Below are 23,616 nucleotides of genomic sequence, written 5' to 3'. Positions count from 1 at the left end.
AGATCACTTTATACGATGCTGCAGTGAGTTAAATTAAAAACAGTGTTATCCTTTCTTCTTTTTTATAAAAATGATATATTTCCGAAAGGTTTTAAACCCGATTGCTGAAATTTATTTAACTAAACATAGATCGTCTATGATTCTATTGTACGTTTGGCGCTATCCTGGTAATTCTTAGACCTGCAAGAGCCTAAAATGGATGAAATAAGTTGTGCGATTTGCCAAAAATCGCTTGAAGATGACATGGTATTTTTCCGTCTGAAGGGAAGTCAGGGTATAAACTGCGCAAGCGCAGAGCGCAATGACAACATCCAAACTGTTCCCGGTCAAAAGGTACACAAGACATGTCGCCTCGCGTATTGCCACCCTAGTAACATTGCCCAAGCCAAGAAACAAGAAATTACAAGGTCGCAAACTTCAAGTAAATGTCGTTCATTGGATCGCAAGAGTGAAAAATTCTTTAGCCTTGAAACGGACTGTTTCTACTGTGGTAACGAAATTCATTTTGGGAAGCAAAAGAGAAAGCCTGGAGACATCCCTCGAGACGAGAGAGACTGTACTAGAGACATGTTCTGAAAGAGGGCATTCTTGAGCTAAAGTGGTACAGGCGAGAATTTTATGCCCATTATCTGCCAGCCGCCGATGCTGTATACCATCAGGCATGCAACGTCAACTTCAGGACAAAGAAAACAATTGCCAAAAGTGCCTCCGATCAGCCTGATAGAAAGAAAAGAAAAATCGGACGTCCACAAGAGGAAGAAAAAACGAAGCTTTTGTCAAAGTGGTGAGCGTTTTTAAGGAGAACGACGACAAACAAATTACTGCCATGGATCTAATGGATAAAATGGAGGAATATCTTGGTGACTAAACTACTGCCACATATATATATATATATTTTTTTTACTGCCACATATAGCCGCACCCTTATGAAAGCAAGACTTCAGGAACACTTTGGCGATCAGATTATTATAACCGAGATCAACGGAAAGCCAAATGTCGTAACATTTAAAAGTACCGCATCAGCTATTCTGCACGGATTTCACTCACAACAAAAGGATGTTGATCTGGATACGGAAAAATTAAGTATAATCAGAACTGCCTCAAGGTTGATCAAGAATGACATCAAATTGCTTAAAACATCTAACGAAGTCTACCCTTTGATCGAAACAGAAAAAGCCAGCCACGCTAAAGATGTTTTTGGAGGGTATTCTGGTTGGTAAAGATAACGTGAAGTTAGCATCAATTGGACAGGATATTGTTCAGGCGGCGCGACCAAGAGTGATTCTTGCGCCTTTACAAGTTGGCTTAGCAGTGCAGCTCCATCCCATATTTGCATCGCGATTTCAAATAGACACCCTTCATCGCCATGGATTCTATTCTTCATACCTAGAAGAACAGCTGTTTAATAAGAATGCGGCATTGGACCAGGGAACTGAGATACCAGATAATGACGGACCAACCCATGACGGTAAAGCACCTTTCATGACATGGGCATGATTTGTACCATCACTCCTGGCACTACCCGAAAAAGAAGCGTCCCGAGACGAAAGATAACTCCTCAAGACATCTCAGCAGCTGGAAAAATTGAAATACGCCTGCCATCTGAGCCAAGGCAATAACAAGTGGAAATAAAGTACATTAACGTAGTTGTTGCAAGAGTAGTAGATCCCACAGCGAGTTTAGACATACTTTGGAAGACCTTTCTGCCCTTTAACACCAAACACCCAGCATGGGCTGGGATGATGCAAGCTGTCCACTGGGGTAACCATCAGGGGAAGTCGTCAATAACACTTCTACCGATGATTGACCTGAACCCAAGTGACGTCACATGTATCTCCTCCACTCTGAAATTTGTGTCTGAACATGCGCGGCGCCACAACATCGCTAATCCCATCATTTGGTGGAAGGCGTTCAACAAGATCAGCACCGAACCAGCTAACAGTGACTTACGCAAAGTAATTTTGTGATTTAGTGCCTTTCACACACGCAAATGAGCTCCCTTGGGAGCATTGGTCAAATCACCAGTTAGCAGGATCAGGGTTGTGGTAAGTTTATGGACTTAATATATGTGTCAAACGCCATTGCACGCGCATTTCGCGCGCCCCTCATATAATGAGATTTATTTTGCTCACAAAATACTTTTTGAACAATTTTTTCCTCTGGATGAAAGTTTTCAGGCATATTTGAAGTACATTTCATGGTTTTTGGATGAAATGAATGAAATTCTGGCCATAAACAAGCATAATAACAACTTTTGTTTTTGAGCCTCGTTTTCATGTTACGCAAAAGCACGACTTAGAATCCGTTTAATTTTCGAGATGTTCCCATGCACGGATCCTTGGGGACTTTTAGTATGTTGATCTAGGGACTTATTTGAAATGATTGGCGGTCAGAAAGCTTCTGTTGCAATTAGTTGCAGGTCCAACCACAAAATGACTGGACTATGGTTTTCCCAGGAGTCTACAAGTTTTTCATCAAATCTCCCGGTCTGATTTTCGGAGAGTACCAGTATTCAAACATTGTCTTTAATGATATCCTTAAAATGGAAAGATTTCTAGACATCTCCAGATGTTTTACTTCTGGGGGTTGGCTGGTATGCTTTATAAATGGCACAACTTGTAAAAATGGCTGCTATTTTCAAATTTATCATTCCTTCTCAGTTTTAGCTATCCTTATTCATTTTTTTTTAGGGTTTTTCTACTTAGAACCCTAATCCTTAGAGGTTTACTTAATTGAACTTGAAATTAATTTTGTTTGTCAATCAGGCTACTGTGATAAAGCTCCTTTTAGGATGCCTAAAATGCTGTCTAAACACCTCAACAGACAAACTATTTTTTGGGACCAGGCAGTTTATAAATATTCCTACATACATAAACCACTAGACTATTAATTTACAAGTATCACTGGGGTCACCACAACCGGTGCAATTTGCCACTCTTTTCTCCATTTGCAATTCTTGATCTTGCAAATCTTGATCTTGAGACATAATCAATTATAATAACTAGAAAACTTGAAAACTTAAACAGCTAATTAAAACTTGCTTGCTTGCCAAAGCGCTAAAATTGCATTCAGTGAATACAGAGCAAAGTGAAAGTACTACAAAGTTAAGCAATACTAAACGTGCTACGATGGTGTCTGGTCATTGGCCCTCTATGTCTTGTGACTTACATATGATAGCAAGGTTGCTCAATAGAAAAGGACTATGGCCCTAACTTGCTCCTAACCAGGTCCCCTCTGTTAGGGTAGTCTAGATTCATATTAATAAGATTAATATTCACAAAAACACAACAACACAGGTTTTATTACTTACCGTATTTAATTGCACTAAATCACATCAATATTTTACAGGTTGTGGAATGAAGAAATAAAAGATGCTCAGAGGAAAAACAGAAGACCACGGCTTAGAAATGCTTTCATTAAGTTCTTAGGATTAGAATATCTTTTGCGTGGACTACTTCCTTTAACGGAGGTAAGGGTGACCTTAATACGTAAAACATAACTGTGAATTAAATAACACACTTAAGGTCACGCAGGACCCTTGCTCATTAATAAATTCATTAGCCAAATTTCTTGACGGGGTGCTATCTTGTAAAGCTTCAATTCGCTACATTTTGGACATCGATTCCTCTAAAATTTATCAAGGATATTAAGGGATGATGGAATTACATCATGATTGTCCTTTTACTGAGAGATAACCGTTTATTGTAATGCTACAGGCTCTTAAAAGTTTAACTGCAGATAATGCAATTTTGTGTCCAAGTTTTTGGCTACAACTGCGCACCGAATTAAATGATTGTATAACCTAGAGATGAATCATAACCTCTTTTGTGTTATGACAAGAACGAAATTTTCGATTTCAAAAACTGCTAGAAGTTAATAGCTTCTAAGAGAGTAAAAATGTGAAATTTAAACTTTGAAACGTGCTATCTTCACTTTGAGAACGAAATTTCAAAATTCGCTCTTGTCATAACACAATAGAGTGCACCAAGTTCATGTTCCTCGCGAATCAACTCCTGAAATTCTATATAGGCGGAGAAAACTTGGACACAAAATTGCAGGTTTTTCTTCTTCCGAAGACCTTCCGAGACAATGTTTACAACCGACTTGTGCTATATTCGCAGCTGTAAATCTAATTATGATAATTCGCTTTGTTTCAGCGCACGGTACGCAAAGCTGAGAACAATACCGTCTAATTACTTGTACAAAGAACTTTAAGAAAAACACTGTCATGAATATTTCGTTTGTTGTCGGCTTCAGTCGTCGCAGTTCGTGCACACTCTTTAAATAAATACATACATAATGATTTCAAGGGTCCTGCGTGACCTTAAACAGACGTTTAGAAGTCTTAGTAGTGTACCTATTGATAGTCCATGCTTCAGAACTTCATTTTGGTCTGATCACCACATAAATTTTAAACTCCAGGGCCTGGTTATACATGTACATTTTAAGTACTGATAATGCCATCCACTGGATAAATAACTATCCACTGATTAACATTTAGTTGGTTTTGTTAACATATATTATCCACTGGATAGTTACTTATCTGGCTCCAGTTGTTCAAAGGATTGATAATGCTATCCATCAGACAAAACACTGTCTGGTACTGGATAGTGTAGTTCATTTTGCCAACACTTATCTGCTGGATAGAGATTTATCTGGTGGTGCGCATTATCTATCTTTTGAACAACTGGGCGCTGGTAGATGAACAACCATGGCTAGGTTACTTATGTTGAGCTATTTCAAGAGCAAGACTCTTCACATTCACAGCTTGTCTCTCCATCCAAGTGCATAAATGCACTTGCTGGGGAGCACAGGCAGACAAGTCTCTGTGTTTGAGGCCGCGTGACTTAAGCGTCACGGTATGCGCTATTTGATCCCATACATTCACTGTAATTTGTAACGATTGGCCTCCGCTTGAGTCAACTGATCGTGAGAAATGCTCCATAAAATACTGAATTTCGCATCTTTTCATCCCAAACGTTGATCTACTTTAAGCCAGATAAATAAAGTTCACATACCTTTCATCTTTTGTATGATCTTTTGTGTTTTCATGGGGTTTTGAGGCCGTTAATTCCTCGATGGTCGTCACCGCCCCCAGCTAAAGTAAGAAAAAATGACAAGGCTGGCAACTTCGATGGCCCGCCGAGATCGACAGCCTCCCAGTTTTCGGCCAATTTCTCCAATTCCACGCGTCGAGGAATTAACGGCCTCAAAACCCCATGAAAACACAAAAGATCATACAAAAGATGAAAGGTATGTGAACTTTATTTATCTGGCTTACAGTAGATCAACGTTTGGGATGAAAAGATGCGAAATTCAGTATTTTATGGAGCATTTCTCACGATCAGTTGACTCAAGCGGAGGTCAATCGTTACAAATTACAGTGAATGTATGGGATCAAATAGCGCATACCGTGACGCTTAAGTCACGCGGCCTCAAACACAGAGACTTGTCTGCCTGTGCTGGGGAGTAAGCAATGATGGACTAGCACCCCTTGGGAAAGTGGGAGGGTAGCAATATAATTCTCTTAGTTGCTTCAATCAGAATCTTGCTAGATTGGCTCCTCTTCATCAGCACGAACAAGCTTTCTGCCGGTTAGTGTTTTGATCTCCAAGGTTAGAATGGACCTAACATGTACTGCTACCTTACTAGGGTTATAGAATGGTCACTGAACTACATGTAGCTTGAGTCTAAGCAATTTTCAACAACTCAACATCTCAGCTTTTAAAAACAGGGTCTCAAAATCCCCTATTCATTTGAATTATACGGGTCTCAGAATGTCACATTTTAAAGATCTCTGTCTGGGAGTCTCAAAATTTTGCTAGTTTTTGTTATTAGTAGGAGGGTTTATGAGGGAACGTCTCGTTGAAGCTGAACTTTATCATCTTATAATCAAATTGAGCCAGTCAAAATCACATCAAAGGAGTTGTAAGTTAATTACATGTTGAAGTAAAACAACTAGATCATCATGATATTTGAAGAAAATGCACAATGACAATTTCCAATATTGGTTTTGTGGGTTTCTAAATCTTTTGATCTTTAGAAGCAGTTTAATTTGTCAGTTATTAAGGTTAGCTAAGATTCCAAAGCCTTATGAGTCTCCGGCTCAAATTTTTCGACACCTGAGTCTCAGGCTCGGAAATTGTTGTAACCGTAGAGACTCAATCATGAATTTTAAATCAATGGGTCTTGCCGTTTTGCTAAGTCTCAGATTTACCATTCTATACCCCTCTTACTAGGCACTTATTATTAATCATATGATCAATTTTGTTCATCTTCTTCAGGAGGTAATGAAAGTCTGTGCTCCTTTACTTATTGGTAGACTTCTAAGTTACTTCCAACCTGTGCCTGCTATAAGTCAAACTGATGCCTACATTGCTGCAGCTCTTCTTTCTCTTGTTTCCTTCACTGAAGGAATTCTCCATGCTCCGAATTTCTTCTTGAATCAAAGGTGTGGTGTACATTTGAGGGTAGCAGTAGGGTCACTTGTCTTTAGGAAGGTGAGTACCATAGAATCTCCAGCTTAATTAGAGACTAAGAAATAGAAATCCTTGGATATGGTTGCAACAGTGTAATATAAACACATCTTAGTTTGTTAATAATGCACTTGAAAAATATACTTAATGATGATTGGCTAAAAAAGAAATATTTATTTAATAACATTATTGTAACACAAGTGCATTGTTGTAATACATGATGTGCAATTTTTAAGGAGGATTTCCAAAGTTAGTATGAGTAAACTGAAAGACTGCCAATGTTGGTCATTAGAGGAACATATTAACCATCATTAAGTTAACACTCCTCATACATGTAACATGTAATGGGCCCATTTCCTCTCTCCCTCATGGGGATATAATATGAAAGAAAATGGGATGCTCATTGTCTTGTTTCTGGGTGTAAATGACATGTTATTTTCTGGTCTCACTTAGGGTGTGTAGGACAGAATGTCAACATTTTTAGCTGGTGTGGTCTTGTTTAAGGGTTGCACATGAAGAAATAAAACGAACTGTCAGTTATACTGTGTTTCTTGTGCTAGTCTGATCAAGCATGACACATAGTATCTTTTAGGGGTGAAAAAAGCTTGTGGCCTGCCAAAATTGGTCTCCTTAGGAGTTTTAATTTAATTTTTCCAATGAGCATCTCCATCCCTTTCAATCCCTTAGAATCAGGTCAGTTTTGCAAGAGCATCTTGAGAGTCTGCATATTGAGTAGGTGGGGGTGGGAGACCACATGCCTTACTTTTGCTTTCTGGTGTTTGTTTGAAGTTTATAAGTACAGTTGAATCCTGGCAACTCGAACTCTGAAGGGAAACGAAAAACAGTTGTTTGAGTTAGTAGGGTTTTCGAGTTAACCGAGTAAAAATGACTAAAAAGTGGGTCCAAGGGAAATGGAAGTTAGTTGGGGTTGTTCCAGTTATCTGAGTTCGAGTTACAGGGGTTCTACTGTAATACAAAGAGACAACTGTTTTCTTTTCCACGTTTTTTTAGGCATTGCGTCTAAGCCATGCTTCTTTAGCAAAAACAACAACTGGTCAAATAGTAAACCTTGTGACTAATGATGTGCAGAGACTGGAACAGGTAAACTCATATTAATTATAGCTAGTTTAACTTCAGTGTATAATTTTCATGAGTCCAAGTTAGAATTTTGAGTTTGAGCTAATTTTCAGCTTCAAGGTAGAATTTCAAGATTGATGTAAAACTTGAGCCAAAGATTTCCAAGGCCTCCTCCAAGATACCAATATCATAATGGGGGATATCCACTTCTCAAAATTGATCTCCTGCATTGGCTTTTCTTATTACACTAATTGGCAAATTTTTGACCAAATTTGATAGAGAAATTTATAGAGTAGGCCAAGAGGAATATCGATAATTAAAAGCCTTAAACAGTTTAGATAATGTACCCTCGCTTGCATCTAGCGTGAACAACTAAGTGCTGCCGAAACATGATCTAATTGGATATTAAACATGGCATGATTGGTCAAATGTTTCCCAAAATTGGATACGATATTTTGGTGGAGTTTTTTCTGCCTCGACTAACTCGACCGGGATATAGGAATACTAGTCCACAGAGAGAATTATAAGAATCTATTACCACCACTCAACTCCGCTCCAATCTTCTCCGCTACAATCTTTACTTCACTGCTCTACTCTATTCTACTCTACTCTTCTCTACTTTATACTGCTGTACTCTACACCACTCTACTCTACTTCACCTCTACTCTACTCTACTCGACTCGACTCGACTCAACTGTACTCTACACCACTCTACTCTACTCCACCTCGACTCGACTCAACTACTACTCTACTCCACCTCTACTATACTCTACTCGACTCGACTCCACCACCACTGGACTGGGCTGGACTCGAATTAACTTGACTCTACTCCACTATACGTTATACTACTGTACTCTACACCACTCTACTCTACTCCACTCTACTATACCCTACTCTTCTCGACTCTACTCCACTCTACGTTATACTACGTTATACTACGTTATACTCTACACCACTCTACTCTACTCCACTCTACTATACCCTACTCTTCTCGACTCTACTCCACTCTACGTTATACTACTGTACTCTACTCCACCTCGACTCGACTCGACTCGACACGACTCGTAGGGCCGTAAAAGCGTTTAGGAGGAAAACCGGCGTACGGGCCGTAGACGTGTACAGTGAAGAATTCAAACGTAGGGCAGTAGAAGTGTAGAGTTAAGAATGAAAACGTAGGGCCGTAGAAGTGCACAGTTAAGAATGAAAACCGCAAAAGCATAAAGTTTAGAATGAAAACGTAGAGCCGTAGAAGTGTAAAGTTAAGAATGAAAACGTAGAGCCGTAGAAGTGCAAAGTTTAGAATGAAAACGTAGAGCCGAAGAAGTGTAAAGTTAAGAATGAAAACGTAGAGCCGTAGAAGTGCAAAGTTTAGAATGAAAACGTAGAGCCGTAGAAGTGTAAAGTTAAAAATGAAAACGTAGAGCCGTAGAAGTGTAAAGTTTAGAATGAAAACGTAGAGCCGTAGAAGTGTAAAGTTTAGAATGAAAACGTAGAGCCGTAGAAGTGTTAAGTTAAGAATGAAAACGTAGAGCCGTAGAAGTGTAAAGTTTAGAATGAAAACGTAGAGCCGTAGAAGTGTACAGTTAAGAATTAAATCGTAGAGCCGTAGAAGTGCGAAGTTTAGAATGAAAACGTAGAGCCGTAGAAGTGCAAAGTTTAGAATGAAAACGTAGAGCCGTAGAAGTGTAAAGTTTAGAATGAAAACGTCGGGCCGTAAAAGCGTAAAGTTTAGAATAAAAACGTAAAGCCGTAGAAATGTAAAGTTAAGAATAAAAACGTAGAGCCGTAGAAATGTACAGTTAAGAATGAAAACGTAGGACCGTAAAAATGTAAAGTTTAGAATGAAAACGTGGGGCCGTAGAAATGTACAGTTAAGAATAAAAACGTAGGGCCGTAGAAATGTACAGTTAAGAATGAAAACGTAGGGCCGTAAAAGCGTAAAGTTTAGAATAAAAACGTAGAGCCGTAGAAATGTACAGTTAAGAATGAAAACGTAAAGCCATAGAAGTGTAAAGTTTAGAATAAAAACGTAGGGCCGTAGAAGTGTAAAGTTTAGTCGAGTGGAGTGGAGTGGAGTAGTGTTAAGTGGAGTCGAGTCGAGTAGAGCAGAGTCGAGTCGAGTCGAGTACAGTCGAGAAGAGTAGAGTGGAGAAGAGTAGAGTTGAGTCAAGTGAAGTAGAGTCGAGTCGAGTCAAGTAGAGTATAGAGTAGAGTCGAGTCGAGTAGAGGTGATTCAAGTCAGTCGAGTCCATTAGAGTCGAGTCGAGTCTAGTTGAGTCGAGTAGCCTACAGTAGAGTAAACTTGAATGAAATATAGCAGAGTAGAGTCGAGTCGAGTAGAGCAGCATTCAGAAGAGTAGACTCGAATAAAGTATATTATACTAGAGTAGAGTAGAGTAAAGTAGCGTAATAGTATAGTAGACTCGAATCAAGTATAGTAGACTAGAGCAAAGTAGAGTATAGTACAGTAGAGTACAGTTGAGTCGAGTGGAATAGAGACGAGAACAGTCACATAAGCTTATATAAACGTACAGTAGCGTGGCGGAGACGAATAAAGAAGTGTTGAGAGTACAATCGTAAAGTAGAGACGACTAGAATATTGTTAGTAGAGTAGAGTAGAACAGAGTGTAATCTAGTAGAGACGAGTTCAGTCAAGTAACGTACGTAGATGCGGGAGTAGAGTACATGATAGTAAAACAGATTCAAGTGGTGTCCAGCAGAGTAGGGTACAACAGTTGGGTATCCACGTATTGCGTCGAGTTGAAAAAAGTTGTGATGGTGTAGTAGAGTTGAGTTGAGTTGAGAAAAGTTGTTATTATGTGGTATATTTGACTTGAGAGATAAGAGTAGAAAGTTTACTCGAGATGATAAGAGTAAAGATGTGATGTTAGTAGTTGCGTAGAGTTGAGAAAACCTATTATCATGTGGTAGGGTTCAATCAAGATAATGAGAAGAGTTGTGATGGTCTAATAGACTTTATTGTGATTGAGAGTGAATCGAGTATAGTTGAGTACTTACAGATCAACCGGAATGTTACTAAAAGAGGACTAATAACGTACAGAATAACTTAATGTAAAGGCAGTCAAGCTAGTCGAGATACAGAAAAAACTCCACCAAAATTTTCTATCCAATTTCGTGCCAGGTATATGATTGGTCATCAAACGTTTGAAGTTTGGCGGACCATAACGGCAACTTTTGCGCCAAAAGTTTGAAATGGCGGAAAGATTTGATATGAAGACTTCTTCCAAAAAACTGATCCTAATCTGTGTCAATATGCATAATTCCCGGTTCACTTGAAGCACTTCTAGTGTAAAGTTTTGTCCGTGTTCACTGTTTATGGTGAGAATTTTGAGTGCCAAAGTTCGTATTATGGTCTGCTAAACTTCAAATGTTTGACAACCAATCATAGAAATGCAATTAGATCATGTTTCGGCGGCACAAGTTCATGCTTATATGCAAGCAACGGTAGTAGCTTTGATTGAGCCATCAAATTTGATACCCAGTAAATTCATGTGAGGTACATCAATCAGACATTTCTTTCAATTTTACTAATCTTAAAGGAATTTTTATTGGATAGTGCGTTTCACAAGCTAAACATTATTATGCAGTTTGCAGTGGCTAAGTTTAAAAAAGACATTTACAAAACATGGACCCAGGTCCAGCCCATGAACTACCTTTAATTTGTGGACCTTGTACTTGGACCACCTCATTGGCCTAGGACTTGGACCATTGCTGGGGACCCAGTCCATGGACCACCTTGTGGACCTGGTCCATGAACCATACTGTGGACCCAGACCCATTGACAGCCTTGTGGACCTAGTCTGTGTACCATACTTGTGGACCCAGACCTACGGACCACCTTGTGGACCTAGCTTATCGATCACCTAATGGACCACCCAAAATTTTCAAAGGCTAATTGTCCTTATAAACTGGATGCATTGTAGAAGCTGCAGTGAACAGCATTATTGATGAGAAAATCAAAAGTTGCGCTCAAAATGAATACATTGTATTTTGCTTTGTACTATCGACTACATGTACATGTATTCCCCGAGAAAAGTAGTTAAGAAGGTTAGATGCTTTTTGTAGTTCATCTTGTCTCCTTTCTTATGTAATTTGCTAATTATGGCTCAAGCAGAAAACACAAGGCAAGGGTTCCATCTTCACCTCGTTTCTTTTTGAGATTTACCATCTTTAGCAATACTGCCACACAACAAACCCAGGGACGACAGAACATTTTTCCAGGTGGGGGGCTGACTAGTGACTTAAAGTGGGGTGGCTTAAGGTATCAGCCACCGTTTAAAAGTGCAGTTTTTCTAAATTTCAGATTTTAGGATGTTCAGATAAGCTTATCAAGGGCATTCTTTTACAAAAAAGTTCACAAAAAAATCTTATTTCCCCGCGAAGTTATTGTGCGATGAAGTTTTTGCAAGGTTATGTAACAAGTAGAACGAGAGGGACTGGGCCCAGCCCAAAGTGACATATTATTATGGGATCGAAAACCCCACGTGTGTTGGCGAAAACCTAGCGAGAATCGATGAGAAAACGTTTTGTTATTGTAGTTTTGAAGTAGTTCCTGAGCTAATAGAGTAGAGTGTAACATTTGGTGACCCCGACGTGACAAAGAAACCATCGAAATGTCGAAAGTCATCGAAGAGATTCAGATAGAGGTGAGAACAGCAATTTGTCAGCTTAGCGAAGCGAGTCTTCGAGAAATATGTGCGGGGCTACACATCGAAGTAAAAGAGACGGATACGGGACGTCTGGCGTTAATACAAATCCTAACGAAGTATTTAGACGCCGAGGAACTTGGAACTGAGGCATTAACGAATCTCAGAGAAGCAATTAAAGAGAAGAAACCGGCAACAAAGGACGTGAAGAGTGAAGAAGAGAGTGGTGTGAAAACCGAACAGGAGGATCAGAAGTCTGCCATCAAGTCAAGTACAAACACAGTTACGCCTAAAGAAACCACAGCGACCCCACCGTTCAGGAAGGAATTTAAAATATCGGGACAGGTTGGAGATTCACGTCAGAAAGACCGCTTGAGCTTTACCAGTTTAGCTCACCAAATAAACGCTGGATTAAAACGGGGCTATAAAGAAGAAGAGATTGTCGAAGCCGTTATTCGAGCCATCAATCCAGGCCTTAGATTGAGGAGCTACTTGGAAGGTAGGCCCGATTTAGAACTTGCCAGATTACGTAAAATACTCCGGTCACATTATCAAGAAAGGGGGGCTACGGAAATGTATCAACTGCTCAGTTCGGCAGTACAGGAAGCTGGGGAGACCCCTCAGGACTTTCTTGTTCGCCTCCTTGATCTAAAGCAGAAGGTACTATTTGCATCTCAAGAAGCAGGATCTGATTTGAAGTATGACCCAAAGCTGGTACAGTGCATGTTTCTGCATTCATTATTAACTGGGTTACGGAATGATAGCATTAAAATGGAGATAAAACCCTGCTTGCAAAACACCCAAGTAGAAGATGAAGAACTTTTTGAGAAATTGAATACAGCAGTTAGTAATGAAACAGAAAGAATGCAGAAGCTTGGTTCCCGTCATGACCAGCCCACAAATCGAACCCCCACACAGCTTGTAGCTCAATTGGCCACCCATGATGACAGCCATGCCTCAGTTGAAAGTAAAACCCCAGAAAAGCCACCAAAAGTTAACCTTCTTACTGAAGTTAGAGAGTTGAAAGCTGAACTGGCTGCTATCCGGGAGGGTATGGAACAACAAAGCCGCGCTAGCCCCAACCCGCAGTACAACCCTGTAGAGCAAGGGAGGGTTCGCCCTAGAGGATGCTGGAATTGTGAGAGACAAGGAAGGGGCTTTCGTTGCAACCATTGTTTCAACTGTGGTGATGCTGGCCACTTCAGTTACCAATGCCAAAGGTCAAGCCGAAGGGGCTATAACCCAGCAAACCCCCAGGGAAACAGACCAGGGTTGCCCCCACGGGACAAGGAGCAACCCGCCAGATTCATGAGCAGTCCCAACAATGCATGAACTGTGGAAAGAGGGAGAATTGGGCCCATCAATACTTGCGATGCTCACAATGCCATACTAGCCACTATTGTTCAAAAGTTTGTCAGAGGGAACATTGGGAGAAACATAAGAAACTATGTCAAGCCATCAGTGAAGTTGAACTGAGGGAAAGGGGGCCTAAGGCAGGTGTTGAAACACTGAAAACCTCGTTCCCTTCACACCTAACCCCAAGACAACGTTCTAAACTCACCAAACTAGTGGGAAGAAAATGTGTAGTTTCCTGCTTGGTCCAAGGGAGAAAAGTGGATGCCCTGTGGGATACTGGAGCTCAAGTTTGTGTTGTGTCAAAGTATTGGAAAGAGATTAATTTACCAGATGAGCCAGTAAGAGACATAAGTGAGTTACTGGGGGAAGATGAATTAAATCTCCAGGCCGTGAATGGTACGAAAATTGCATATGATGGGTGGATTGAGGTAGAGTTCCAGTTGGCTGGGGAGGATGGGTACTTGGAGCCATTGACAGTACCCATACTAATAGGAAATGAAGATAATCAGGAGTATCCCATCATTGGCTTTAACGTCATTGAAGAGGTCATTAAGAGGAGCAGTGGCCCCAACAAAACCAGCCTATTGCCCCGAATAGTGAATGACTCGTTCCCATCTGTGAAAGAGGGCGAAGCGAGAGCGCTGGTTAATTTCATCCAAAGTATGGATGACGAGGCTGACACTAGCATGCTCAGAGTTGGCAGACAAGACATACGTGTCCCACCAGGAGAGACTGTGAGAGTCAAATGTCAAGTACACTTTGGACTATTGGAAGAAGATTTGCCTGTTGTGTTTGAGCCCAAAGAAGAAGGGGCGTGGCCTGAGGGGCTAGAAGTTAAAGGCTGTCTTCACCGAATTCCCCCCGGGTCGTCGAGCCGAATGTATGTTCCAGTATGCAACAACACTGAGCGAGAGATGACCTTACGTAGGCGGACAGAACTTGGCACTATACAGTTAGTGCAATCCGTCACGCCACTGCCAGTCGAAGCTGAACAGAAACAAGAGGAAGAAGAAGGTGAAACTCGGAGTGAGGCAACCAGTTATGAGTGGGGACCAAGTCAGCCTGAACAAGGTGAAGCACAGTGGACTCCCCCAGTTGATTTGAGCCATTTGTCAAGTGAGCAACAGGTGATTGTCAAGGAAATGTTGAGGGAAGAGTCCGGGGCCTTCGCTACAGATGATGGTGACATTGGATGTGCCGAACACTTGAAATTAGAAATCAACCTCAGAGATGACGTCCCAGTACAAAAAACATACAATTCAATTCCAAAGCCCTTGTACGAAGAGGTAAAGTCACACTTGCAGGATATGTTCAATCGTGGCTGGATAAGCGACTCAAAGTCACCCTACTCTTCCCCAGTGGTGTGTGTGAGAAAAAAAGATGGCAGTCTGAGACTATGTGTCGACTATAGGCAGTTAAACAGCAAAACTGAGGATGACCGCCAGCCCATCCCTCGCATCCAAGACATCCTGAATAGTCTCAGTGGGAACACTTACTTCTCAGTGTTAGACCAAGGAAAGGCATATCACCAGGGATTTGTAGCAGACGAACACCGACATCTAACGGCGTTCATCACCCCTTGGGGTTTATACCAGTGGAACCGCATCCCTTTTGGCCTTAAAAATGCACCGGCGGCTTACCAGAGGTACATGGAGAAATGCCTGGAGGGTCTTCGTGATGAAATATGTATTCCATATCTTGATGATGTCCTAGTGTACAGTAGAACATTTTCCGAGCATGTGGACAATGTGCGGAAGGTACTTAGACGTTTGCAGGAGTATGGTATCAAGCTAAAGCCAAAGAAATGTGAGTTGTTTAAGCCCCGTGTTCGTTACTTAGGCAGAATAGTCTCAGCGGATGGCTACACGATGGACTCAGCGGACGTTGCAGCGGTAGCAGCCCTTAAGGAAACTAAACCACGAACTGTTGGTGAATTGCGCAAACTCCTGGGCTTCATTAGCTACTACCGCCAATATATTCGCGACTTCTCCAGATTAGCCAAACCCCTGTATGACCTACTCTCAGTCAGAGAATGCAGTGAACAGCCCAGCAGAGCTAAAGGACAGAAAGAGCACCCCAAGTGGAAGTTGCCGACATCGAAAGGACAATTGTCGTCAAATCACAAAATTCTGTGGAATGAAAGACACCAAGAGCGACTAAGCTTCCTAATTGAACTTTTAATGCAGCCAGGGGTAATGGCCTACCCTGACTTTGAACGGCCATTTGTACTGCACACGGATGCCTCAAGTGAAGGGCTTGGGGCGGTACTCTACCAAGAACAAGAGGGAAAGTTGAGAGTTGTTGGCTATGGCTCAAGGACATTGACGCCCGCGGAAAGGAACTATCACTTGCACTCAGGAAAATTAGAATTCTTGGCCCTAAAGTGGGCAATTACTGACAAATTCAGGGACTACTTATTCTATGCCCCATCCTTCGTCGTTTTCACAGACAATAACCCGTTAACGTATGTGATGTCATCAGCAAAGTTGAATGCCACGGGGCATCGGTGGGTAGCCGAGTTAGCAGACTATAACTTTACAATCAAGTACCGACCGGGCAAGACTAATGTTGATGCGGATGTTCTGTCACGAATTCCATTGGACATAGACAAATATATGAGAGATTGTACAGAGGAAATACCCAAAGATGTCCTTGCAGCAACCGTGGAAGCAGTTAGGGAACAGGCAAAAGGCACAATCCCATGGGTTATGGCAATTGCAGCAGACATGACAACTCCTGAACCCACGTTAAAGGACCTTAACCTGAAACCATTCAGCCCTAGTGAACTCAAGGAGGCGCAGCACTCGGATAGTGCTATACGCCGCGTGCTTTACTACAAGACACATGGGATCAAACCGGGTGGTGGCCAACTGAAGAATGAACCCCATGGAGTTGCCGAGCTTATGAGAGACTGGAAGAAACTGGAAGTTGACGAACATGGTATCCTGCGTCGAAGAACAAGCTCTAAGATACAATTAGTCCTGCCACACATCTTCATCCCAGTGGTACTTAAAGAACTGCATACAGAGATGGGACACCTTGGGGTGGAGAGAGTCGCAGAACTTGCAAGGTCCCGCTTCTACTGGCCACATATGTACCGTGACATAGAACATTTTGTGACACAACGTTGCAGATGTATCAAACAGAAGAAACCAAACACAGTCACGAAAGCACCTATGATGCATCTGATGACATCAGCACCATTTGAAGTGGTTTCCATTGATTTCCTGCATCTAGACAAGAGCAAAGGTGGATATGAATATGTACTACTGATTGTTGACAACTTTACCAAATATGCCCAAGCCTATGCAACGCGTAATAAGACAGCCCGCACTGCTGCTGAGAAGATCTACAATGAGTTTATCCCGAGATTCGGTTTCCCAGCACGAATACACCATGACCAAGGTGGCGAGTTTGAAAATAAATTGTTCCACAACCTCGAACGTCTAAGTGGAGTTGCTAGCTCGCGAACCACTCCATACCACCCACAGGGAAACGGCCAGGTAGAACGCATGAACCGCACCTTACTCTCGATGCTAAGGACCCTCCCGGAGGAAAAGAAATCGAACTGGAAAGATTCTTTAAACAAGCTCATACATGCGTACAACTGTACAAGACATGAGACCACTGGATTCTCGCCATTTTACCTGATGTTTGGCCGCTCCCCACGATTACCGGTTGATTTGCTGTTTGACCTGGGCAACGACCCGCGACAGGCTGATTATCAGGATTATGTAAAGACGTGGCAAGCAGATATGAGATGGGCATATGACCTAGCATCTAGGAAGACCCAGAACTCGTCAGCCAGAAGTAAAGTGTATTACGACAAGAAGGCTTCCGCTGCAGTCCTACTTCCCGGCGACCGCGTACTTGTTAGAAACCTTTCAGAAAGGGGGGACCTGGAAAGCTCCGTTCACACTGGGAACAGCAAATTTACGTAGTTGAGGAACGCATATCGGATAGTCCAGTCTATCGAGTAAAGCCCGAACATGGCCGTGGGAAACAACGAGTGTTACACCGTAACTTGCTACTCCCTTGTGATGCTTTACCACTGCCTAAACCAACGAGAGCCTCATCCAAGACCACCCAACCAAGATCCAGAGTATTACCCCAGCCTGAAGATACTGGAGAGAGTTCCGATGATGAGTATGAGATGGACACACCGTCCTCTCCAGTCACCCATGAAACAGCCTTTCCGGCGGAAGTAGACACTGCACCTATGGACCCACAGGACCACTGTGATAATGAAGTTTGTGCCGATATGTCAGATGCCAGGGACCAACCTGACCCACATGTGGATACTGATGGCTCATCAGTTCCAAATTCATCCGGTCTAGATGTGACCGATATAGCCCTTCAGGAAAGTGACAATTCAGATTCAGAGGATCACCTAGAGGGAGCTACGCGACCTAGAAGGGAGACACGACCCCCTCAGATTCTGACCTACAGCCAGATGGGGGTGCCCGAGTACCAACGCTTAAACCCAGTAGTGAACGCAATTCAATGCCCTCAGGTGATACTTCCCTACCAAGTCATAGGCAACTGGCTTGTACCTCACTACACCCCACACATCCCATTTGTTCCACAGCTGCAGTTTATGCCACAGCCCATATGGACAAACCAGTACTGAACACTCTTGTAGCCACAACTGATTGCTTCGAGAATTAACCATGGTCAAGCAGACCTGTGGCACGCCTTCTGTGACCAAAATCATGAGCGAACTTTGTGTTGGATATTACTTCTAGTTACAAACTGTGTAAAGACAAAACCTGCGGATCGTGGAACTGCTGCAATAAGTATTCAGTTTGAGACATGATGAGAACTGACGCTCCCCCTAACTATTTCTCTGTTTTTGGTTTTGTATTTACTGTAATAATGTCGGGACGACATTTCTGTTGGAGGGGGAGTGTGTAACAAGTAGAACGAGAGGGACTGGGCCCAGCCCAAAGTGACATATTATTATGGGATCAAAAACCCCACGTGTGTTGGCGAAAACCTAGCGAGAATCGATGAGAAAACGTTTTGTTATTGTAGTTTTGAAGTAGTTCCTGAGCTAATAGAGTAGAGTGTAACAGTTAATTATGTTAATTGCCTGTTGAGATGTCCTGTCAACGCGTCACGAAGAGGAGCGATCAGCGCGCGGATGGTCCTGAAGGGTGGCTGATACCATAAGAGACTTTTCTCTAAGTAAGTCTTACTTTTTTCGGAAAAAGTGGGGGGGGGGAACTAAAGCACCCCCAGCCCCCGCGGCTCCACCGTTCCTGAAACCATTGGTAAATCCTTCAACCCGAGAGCGTGCCATAACACCATGTGGCTCCCCAGTTTTGGATACATTGTTGAAATTCGTGATAAGAATCTGACAGAGCTTGGATCGACCTTTCTACAGGACTGTTCATTTTGAATATCGGTTGCATTCTGACAGAGCTAATCAAAGAAAAGCACAATCCATTTTTGGTGCAAAATTGTTGCTTAAACAGGCTAGTACACCTGTAATTATTGGTCAAGATCCCCTTTTCAGTGTTTTCCAATAATAACATCAAAACTTTTTTGAAGAGTAGAAAGTAAGGAGAATAAGAAAGCAGAGTAAAAAGGGGCAAAAAAAAAATTTGGAAGTCCAAATTTTGGCTTATGCGCATGCACCAAAGTAAAATATTGTACGTTTTTGCACAAAATCTTTATCAAAATGTTGCTGAAGTGTAAAAAAAGTGCTTCTTGAGGTAAATTCAAGACCATAGCACCAACATTTCAGTTTAGCGGCTAACAAAAGTGTTTTGGGGGGAAAATTTGGGTGTTAAAGGGTTAAAGAAGTGTCTAAGGCATGTTTTTTGGGACCTAGGTTTTCGTTCAGGTGCATCCAACAGAATTCCAAAGAATTCTATCAATGATGAACCATTTCACTTCACTCTCCCTCATTTAGCTGATTTTATAGATCTCAGCATGGCCAAGTAAGGCACAGGGCTGAAGTGCGTATGATGTCCAATTCCTGCCAATTCCAAGGACTACATCTTCCTTCATTACCACTGGCAGGATCTCTTGTATTTATTTGCGTTGCGCAGTTCTTGCTCTGCACGTTGTTTATTTTTTTGTTTTGTTGGAAACCTCCACTCTGTCATCGGTCAGGCTTCAGGTAATGCAATGTCAGGGACCGCACAGGAAGAATTTGAGTGTGGAGGCCTAAATAATTAATTGCAGATGGAACTAGTCAACCACGAATACCTTTGTTTGTCAGTCACAATACTTTTGACGATGGGTAATGGGGATGGCGGGGGGAGGGTGCATTTAATACATGACTGAAATGTTGTAGGATAATTGCTACTATAGGCTGCAGAAGATCTGTGCTTTTGTTTTGCATTTTTCTGTTTTTAATACATGTGCAGCCAACAAATACTGAAAAATGGAAGCCTCAGTCCATTCTCGGTTTAGGTGGTCCATGGACTGGGTCCACATGGGTGGTCCATGAACTGGGTCCACATGGGTGGTCCATAGACCAGGTCCACAAGGGGAGTCCATGGACCTTTTGTAAACTTTTGCTTAATATAGTGTACTTAATACAGTCATGTATTTTGGCTCAGGACAAATGTATGTGGTAACATTTATTTTATTATTTTTATTCACAAGTGTACAATTTTTCTTCACCACTTATGGGTGGCTCCCTTGATGCTTCTTCTTGTATCAATCCTCTGTTGGCAAGAAATTGGAGTATATGTCCTGCCTGGTATTTTTCTTTTCCTGCTTCTTGGCCCTCTTCAAGGATTGCTTGGAAGGTTCTTTGCCAAGCTGAGGTATTCCAGTAAAAATATATAATAATAATAATAATAATAATAGTTTATTATAATAGTATAATTAATAATATAGTTAATAATAATAATATTAAAATAATAAAATTAAAAAAATAAATGTTAACCTTTTATACATCACGCAAGTCAGGATGGAGCTCTATTTGATGGAATGCCATATTTAGGTCAAGTTTACTGAGCACTGTTGCCTCTTATATCTCCTACAGGTAAGGTGTCTTTCACCGGGGGCACCTGGTTCTTTTCCCTAAGTATTGCACAATTTGCCTTCCTCATATCCAAACAAATTCAGATGTCTCCATTAGGCTTCTTCACAGCCACAAAGGGGGTTGATCCAGTTTGTGGGACCATTGACTTTTTCGATGACATCCATCTTCTCTAACTGCTTCAGCTTTTCTGTGACTTTCTCTCTTCTGCTGAATGGAATTCAAGGAACAGGTTGTGCCATGGGTTCAATACTTTCATCTTGGTGGAATTTCAGTTAGTAACCCTTAAGTTTACCAAGGCCTTCAAAATTGTTTGGGAATTAAGCCCTAAAGGCAGCTTTTTTGTCTACAGTTTGGAGATTTTCAAGATTTGTGCTACAGCTGCAAGCACCTCTAACATTTTACGACCTAACAGGGTTGCAGCCTGCTCTGGGACTATGTAAAATTCTGCTGCAATGGTTGACATATTGGGTACGGTGACTCTTAGCATACAACTTCTGTTTAGCTCTAGGGGTTGTGATTATCTGTATGCATACACACTTCTATCACACTCTGCTGTTGTTGATTTCCCCCCAGAAAGAGATTGAAATACATCTTGTGAGTTCTAAGCAGTTCTAGTGCCTCAAAGCCTTCAGTATTGGAGGCAGCAAACACATAGAAGGTATCATCTTCTGGTTTCTTGGCATCTTGTTGTTGGGTGACAGCGTGCACTTTCTGCTGCTTTCAGTGCCCCTCCCCCTCCTTGTTTGCTGTATAGGGTTCTCCCCTGACTGGGTGTGCAGTTTGTGTTGCTGACATATTCCTGGCTGTATTGGCCACAAACAGCAAATGGCCATGTCTGCCACAGGTTTTGCAAATATGGTCACAGGAACAGCGACAGTCTTTTGCCAAGTGGCCTATCCTGAAACATTTCCAACATCGCCCTTGAAATTTCATTGGGCAATTGATTTGTTTGTCAGCTACCTCTGCTTGGATGATTTGTTCTTCAGGCTAAAGGATAAGGGCCTCCTTGTCATGACTGGCTTACTACGTCTAAAAGCTTGGATAAGGATAAATTCTTGGTACGATACAATTTGCACTTTAGGTTTTTGTCCTTGATGTGTGTGAGCATTTGGTCTATGATCATGTTGTCTTTCTCTTCTCCGTACTCACACTATTCAGCCAAGCTGCTAAGTCTAGTCACAAGGTAATTTATTTTTGTCTGGCCATAGAAGTATTCTTCTTCCAACCTCGTTCCCAGGGTCTCTCTCTCAGGGTCTTTGCTGTTTCAGGTTGTCGATACCTGATGCTGTAACGAAAAGTTCAAATTTATCATTCCAGGTTCACCAACACTGCAAAATAGTTGTAGGCTCGCCAACAGTGTCAAATGCCGTAGGACCAGTTAGTCCACTTAAACAAACAGCCATAACTCAGAATTCTTGATAAGCTGGTCTTGTGTTCGATCTTTATCTTCGTCACCAATTGTAGTAGCCCAATAAGATAAGAAACTCACCAAAAGTTTGGGAACTCAACTACAAAATGGCAGACTCTACATAAGCACATGGTCTGTTGACACCTAACTAGTGTCACTCCCAGTACACTACACAATTGTATTATGGTTATTGCTTTTCAGTTCTCAATTTAAACAATTATTTGCAGCAGGATGTCAGCCAGTTTCAAGCCTTTTCTGTCAGATGCCACCAAATCAGGGTGGCCTTTTTTAGGTGATCTATGGACTGGGTCCACAGGGGTGGTTCATGGACCAGGTCCACAAGGGGAGCCCATGGACCTTTTGTTAACTTTTGCTTGAAATAGTGTACTTATTACAGTCATGTATTTTGGCTAAGGACACTGTCTGGCAAATGTATGTGGTAACCTTTATTTTATTATTTTTTTATTCACAAGTGTGCAGTTTATCTTCACCACTTGTGGATAGCTCCCTTTATGCTTGTTCTTGTATCAATCCTCTGTTGGCAAGAGATTGGAATCTATGTCCTGCCTGGTATTTTTCTTTTCCTGCTTCTTGGTCCTCTCCAAGGATTGATTGGAAGGTTCTTTGCCAAGCTGAGGTATTCCAGTGGTGTACTTTTTAAAAATAAAAAAGGGATATAGACGTCTCTCGGGATACTGGTGATCCTCCCATGGGGTTTAAGCCTTGGGGCATCATTAACCCATTGGCACCTGTGCTGGCCAAAACCTACATTTGAACAGTGGTGTTACGCACATTACATTTTGGAAGTTAATTAAAATTGGGTTTAATAATAATAATAATAATAATAATAATAATAATAATAATAATAATAATAATATTTTTAAATAATTAATAGAAAACTTTATTCAATTCTCATAAAACTAAAACTATGTATAGTGTTTCATTTAAAAAAGAATTAAAAACGAAATTAATAATAATAATTATAATAATGATGATAATAATAATAATAATAATAATAATAATAATAATAATAATAATAATAATTGATATAGAAATAGAGAAAGGTAGAACATGAATCCAATAGTTTCAAAAGACTCTCAAATTATATGAAGCGAGAATAACATGTATAAAATTTTTATAGCTTTTCTTTTCTTTTAATATTCACTATTTGTAAAATTTGATTTTGAAATAATAATGATGTAAACGTAAATTAGATTTCACAAAATAATATGTACATAAGTTGATATATTTTGTAAATAATTCACCTTATTTTGTGATATAACTTGTGTACATAGATGCTTAGAGCATGTTTAAGCTTTTAGAGTGTTATTATGTAGGTAGGCTATTGACATTTTAACTGAAATTATCTCATGGGAAAAATTAAAATAATAATAAATAATAATAATAATAATCTTTTTATCCACGAGTGTACCCTTTTTAAAGATTATGTGAAATAAAGTTTAAAAAAAGCTTAAACAAAAAATAATAATAACAATAATAATATTATAATTAATATTATTATTATATTATTATTATCATAATTATTATTATTATACAGAGTCCATGTCACCATAGTGCCTTTTAATGTAGCACTGTATAAAATAAAATAAAAATAATTAAATAAAAAAC

At 40.9% G+C, this 23,616-nt stretch overlaps 1 protein-coding gene across 3 annotated transcripts in view; it reads left to right on the top strand.

Annotated features, from left to right (window-relative positions):
- LOC144652982 (ATP-binding cassette sub-family C member 4-like) overlaps positions 1 to 23,616 on the top strand; it is a 69,873-nt gene that overhangs the window by 3,313 nt on the left and 42,944 nt on the right. Inside the window, exons 3-6 of one of the 3 annotated variants that reach the window (XM_078512879.1) lie at positions 3,349 to 3,469; positions 6,285 to 6,500; positions 7,488 to 7,577; positions 22,461 to 22,624. In XM_078512879.1, coding sequence (XP_078369005.1) covers positions 3,349 to 3,469; positions 6,285 to 6,500; positions 7,488 to 7,577; positions 22,461 to 22,624 — 591 coding nt within the window. Of the gene's footprint in view, positions 1 to 3,348; positions 3,470 to 6,284; positions 6,501 to 7,487; positions 7,578 to 20,194; positions 20,359 to 22,460; positions 22,625 to 23,616 lie in introns of those variants that run through there. The other 2 variants (XM_078512878.1, XM_078512880.1) reach the window with 2 other exon arrangements.

Source organism: Oculina patagonica, chromosome 5, assembly GCF_052425735.1.
Source record: "Oculina patagonica isolate OP01 chromosome 5, crgOcupat, whole genome shotgun sequence".
Lineage (NCBI taxonomy): Eukaryota > Metazoa > Cnidaria > Anthozoa > Scleractinia > Oculinidae > Oculina > Oculina patagonica.
The sequence above is the reverse complement of the archived record's forward strand: the minus strand, read 5'-3'. Positions and strand labels throughout refer to the sequence as shown.